The 4,400-nt window shown below is 42.8% G+C and overlaps 1 protein-coding gene across 1 annotated transcript; it reads left to right on the forward strand.

Annotated features, from left to right (window-relative positions):
- Positions 1-1,544: 1,544 nt before the first annotated feature.
- LOC103729040 (olfactory receptor 2AK2-like) lies at positions 1,545-2,438 on the forward strand. Its single transcript, XM_008827009.1, has one exon. It carries the CDS (start codon positions 1,545-1,547, stop codon positions 2,436-2,438), a length of 894 nt encoding a protein of 297 aa, XP_008825231.1.
- Positions 2,439-4,400: the final 1,962 nt, after the last annotated feature.

The following is a 4,400-nucleotide window of genomic DNA, read 5'->3' on the forward strand; positions in this document are numbered from 1 at the left end:
ATATTTAAAGTTACTGAGTCCAGAAATTTTCCAAGTGTTTATGAGAAAAGTAAAACTTTCAGTCCCCAAAATCATTAAAACTCAAGATAAATAATTTTAGAGTTCAAAAATATCAACTTTGTATGTCTAGAAAAATGTATTTAAGGGCATATGTGACCACAATTTAAACATAATTGTTCCTGGAGAATTTCCTGTTTAATTTAATTAACTAAGGATAATATAGATTCATGTAGAACCTTAGCAGAGCCCTCTATTTTCATTTTCATGAATCACTTATGTACAATTTCTGTTTCAGTTGTACAGATCTTTCATTTTGCACACTTGCTGAAGTGTTTATATTAAAAATATTTTTCATTCCAATGACAATAATTCAACTGTCTTTGTGGCGCAGGAATGAGAAGTGAGTCACATGGTTCATGTCATGCCAAGAAGCTGGAAACTAATTCGGACCATTTCACCAGGTCTTTTAAGGCATGGAGCTTGCAGTCAACAGAACATGGTTTGTTCTGGAGATATAGAGATGCCAGGCTTTGTGTAGACCAAAGGAAACTTTCAGTTCTATAGGTTTGGGGTTTTTTTGTTTTTTTTGGTTTTTTGGTCTTTTTGAGACAGGGTCTCCCTGTAGCCCCAGCTGTCCTGGAACTCACTATGTAGACCAGGCTGGCCTTGAACTCACAGAGATCCGCCTGCCTCTACCAAGTGCTGGGATTAAAGGCGTGCGCCACCACACAGCCCAGTTCTATAGTTTTAACAATTGCTTGCATAGTATCTCAGTCCAAAAAGTTTTTTAAATACTGTTCTATTTTGCCAATTCACCTTTATGTACCTTCCTAACTCATTCTATATTTTCCCCGTATTAAGTTTACAGGAATACGTTAACACTGGCTAACTCAGCGAGACAGCAGTATCACTTCTATGGAATACTTTGATACCCTCTTTACTATTTAATCATACAATTCAACAATGATGAAAGTAAAACCATGAAACATTACTCTTCACCTGATCAGCACTGCCACACAAAGTTATTCACACAGATGCGGAAACAGAGAGACCTAAGCGCCAGTTCTCAGCCTAGAGAACTAAGAGGAAAGTGATCTTAAAACAAATCAAATTAAGTAATTGATTATTGCTTTCATTTTAATTTTACAGTTGGGAAAATGTTTATTTTCATTTCTCCAGTTGGAATTTTGAAGACCTTGAAAAGGAGGAGCTTGTAGCCATCAAACATGAGAATGACTAGAAGAGGGAAAAGGGAATTCCTCTGGTTTACTGAGTGCGTTTTGCAGGCAAGCACTGAAGTGGCACGAAGTCTCCCAATAGTACGTGTAATTATTACATCTTTAGAAAACTGGAATAAGTAAAAATAACTTCGAAAACTCTTTTCGTAGATGCTAGTTTGCTATACAGGAGAGAAGAGCGATTGCCCTCGGGTGACTCCAAAACGTCTATCTCAGGTAAGAACAGGAAACTGCATCCTCCACAAGGGCAGTCCTCAGCATGTGAGCTGTCCGGATTGCATCTGCTTCGATGGTTCCGTTGAAGCCATGGAGACAGGGAATCTCAGCCTGGGCACAGATTTCACCCTGGTGGGCCTTTTCCACTATGGCCCCGCGGACACTCTGCTCTTTGCCGTCATTGCCATCCTCTTTGCAGTGGCTGTGATGGGGAACGTCACGCTGGTCCACCTCATCCGCCTGGACCGCAGACTCCACACCCCCATGTACTTCCTCCTCAGCCAACTCTCCATCATCGACATGATGTACATCTCCACCACCGTGCCCAAGATGGCGGCCAACTTCCTGTCCGGCTCCAGGACCATTTCCTTTCTGGGCTGTGAGATCCAAACCTTTGTGTTCTTGACCCTGGGTGCGTCTGAAGCCCTCCTGCTGGGCTTCATGTCCTATGACCGCTACATAGCCGTCTGCCGGCCCCTGCACTACCCTGTGCTCATGAGCAGGAAGGCCTGTGGCTGCATGGTCACCTGCGCCTGGAGCAGCAGCTCCATCATCGCCCTGGTGCACACGCTCTATGTGTTTCAGCTTCCGTTCTGCAGATCTGCACACATTAACCACTTTTTCTGTGAGATTCCGTCTCTCCTGCCCCTGGTGTGTGAGGACACGTCCCAGTATGAGCACACTGTCACCATGAGTAGCCTTGTGTTTCTCCTCTATGCTCGGGTGCTGGTTGTCGTGTTCCACATGGGCTCAGGCAAAGGGCAGAGGAAAGCCATGTCCACCTGCTCCTCCCACCTGACTGCCGCCAGCCTTTTCTATACAACTTGTCTCTCCGCCTACACCCAGCCACACTCCTTGCACTCCCCTGACCGGGACAAAGTGGTCGCAGTAATCTATTCAATCGTCACCCCTGTTCTGAACCCGTTCATCTACAGCCTACGAAACAAGGAGGTCCTGGGGGCTCTGAGGAGACAAATGAGATGATGAGTGATGGTGCGGAAGATGTGGTTTGGGGATGACTCATGGACCCATTTAAAAACTAGTTTGGTAGCTACCTGGGAAGATGTCAAGATGGACATTCTGGTCAGAAGCCAGAGAGATTGTGCGGTCATCCAGCTTGTGTAACTAATGAAGCAACAGTGGGCAACTGTGTGCACTCAGTTGCCCAGGGAGCTGAGGATGTTGTGGAAGGGCTGAGTCTTTACCCTGGAATCTCCTGGCTGAATGATAGTCTAGGTATGGGAAATGCTTTCCATAGAAACCCTATCGCCATTTACCCTTCTACAAGGTACCTGATCTTCTCAGACTGTGGGAATCCACACAGCTTCCTGCTCTGTACAAACATCCCTCTTTCTGGGGTTACTGCGTATGCTGTAAATGTGAAGATGTTTCCATAAACCTGGAATATGTCAATGTTTATCTTCTTAGGGCAGTATTATTACTACCCACTTGTTAGCACACTCTGGTACACTTTAAAAACAGTTCTTAAAAAATGGGAATGGGAAACCAGTGACTGCTTTGATCCTTCTATGAATATTAGAGTTCAATATTGAATAACTGTATTAATTCAACTGTGAACCTAAAAACTTACAGCCACTTTTGAAAGAGATGTATCCTTGCTCTGGACACTCTTACTGAATATGTTAAAGCTGTAATGAAATGCTTCTTCTAATCATATGGTTACTAAATTAAAAAAAAAAAATCTTGCAAAAAAAAAAAAAGAATTCCCAAGCTTCCTGAAGCTGTCTGATGATGTCTTATCAAAATCTTGCAAAAAAAAAAGAATTCCCAAGCTTCCTGAAGCTGTCTGATGATGTCTTATCCACTGCCCCTTATTGAAGCCTTTTCCCCAATACACTTAATCAGTTTGAAATAACCATAATCAATGGGTCTTTCTGTCAGTCTGCAGCCTGCCTTATTCTGCAAACACCATTATCTGGATTTCTACCATGCCCATGATGAAGAAAGGCGATAATCATTTTGAAAGACAGACACAATCTGGCCCTGCTTTAGGAATCCATAGACTCTGTGTTTTGTCCATAATAGGTACAAATAAATGCTTAGAGAATTAGTATTATTTTAAAAATTCCACAGGTCCTTTTTAAAAATGAGTCTTTCCATGATAAGACATTAAGGTTCTCAAACAATATAATGTTCAAGTTTGAGTCAAGAAAAGGAAATAGAGAGAAAATGTGCTAGTGACTCTTCTCATCACCATTTAGCATGTGTGATTTGAGTGAAAACTAATGACTTTCAATCTCTGTCTCAACTATTCATGTGTAGCTTTACCTGATATCTGGCATAATCTTGTCAGAATTCTGTACTAACAGAAAGCATCTGCCACTCCACTATGCAAATCTGGAACTTCCTACCACCTCCTAACTTACTCTATTTTCGGGTCTCGTGAGCCTATGTGCATGGATCAGTACTTCTGTGGACTCTGTAACACATGCAACATAAACTCTTTGACTTCTACGCACTCATCATTGACTCATGAATCACCTTCTAAAAACATCCATCTCTCTTACTGTGTCTGTGGCAGCACGCTTCTGTGAATAGTGGACCTGCTTTCTGCTACAACCATTCCTGGGCATCTGGCCTCCAGTAGCTCATGTGCTTCTCATACTCCATCTGAGCTCTGGGACATGCAGACAGAAGGTGTTCCCTCCTGTTTCTCACCACTGTTCCACACAGCCTTCTTCCAAGACCGGTCTGTCCATCAGTGTGTGGTCACAGTGTTCCTCCTCCCGAGCGTGTACTGCCACATCATCGCACCCCTTTCAAACTCTTCGTGTGAAGATTGAGGAATCAGAGGTGATGGTAAGGGATATTTTACAGTCATAACATGTGGCTACAGGAAGCCTTACTGTTTGAGGCTTAATGCTATAGTAACTACTACCGAGAAAGAGGCAAAATCTAAGATTCATTTATTGTAGTCTAAAATTG

This window comes from Nannospalax galili, unplaced genomic scaffold (genome assembly GCF_000622305.1).
Source record: "Nannospalax galili isolate Female #2095 unplaced genomic scaffold, S.galili_v1.0 scaffold1812, whole genome shotgun sequence".
In the NCBI taxonomy this organism is placed as follows: Eukaryota; Metazoa; Chordata; class Mammalia; order Rodentia; family Spalacidae; genus Nannospalax; species Nannospalax galili.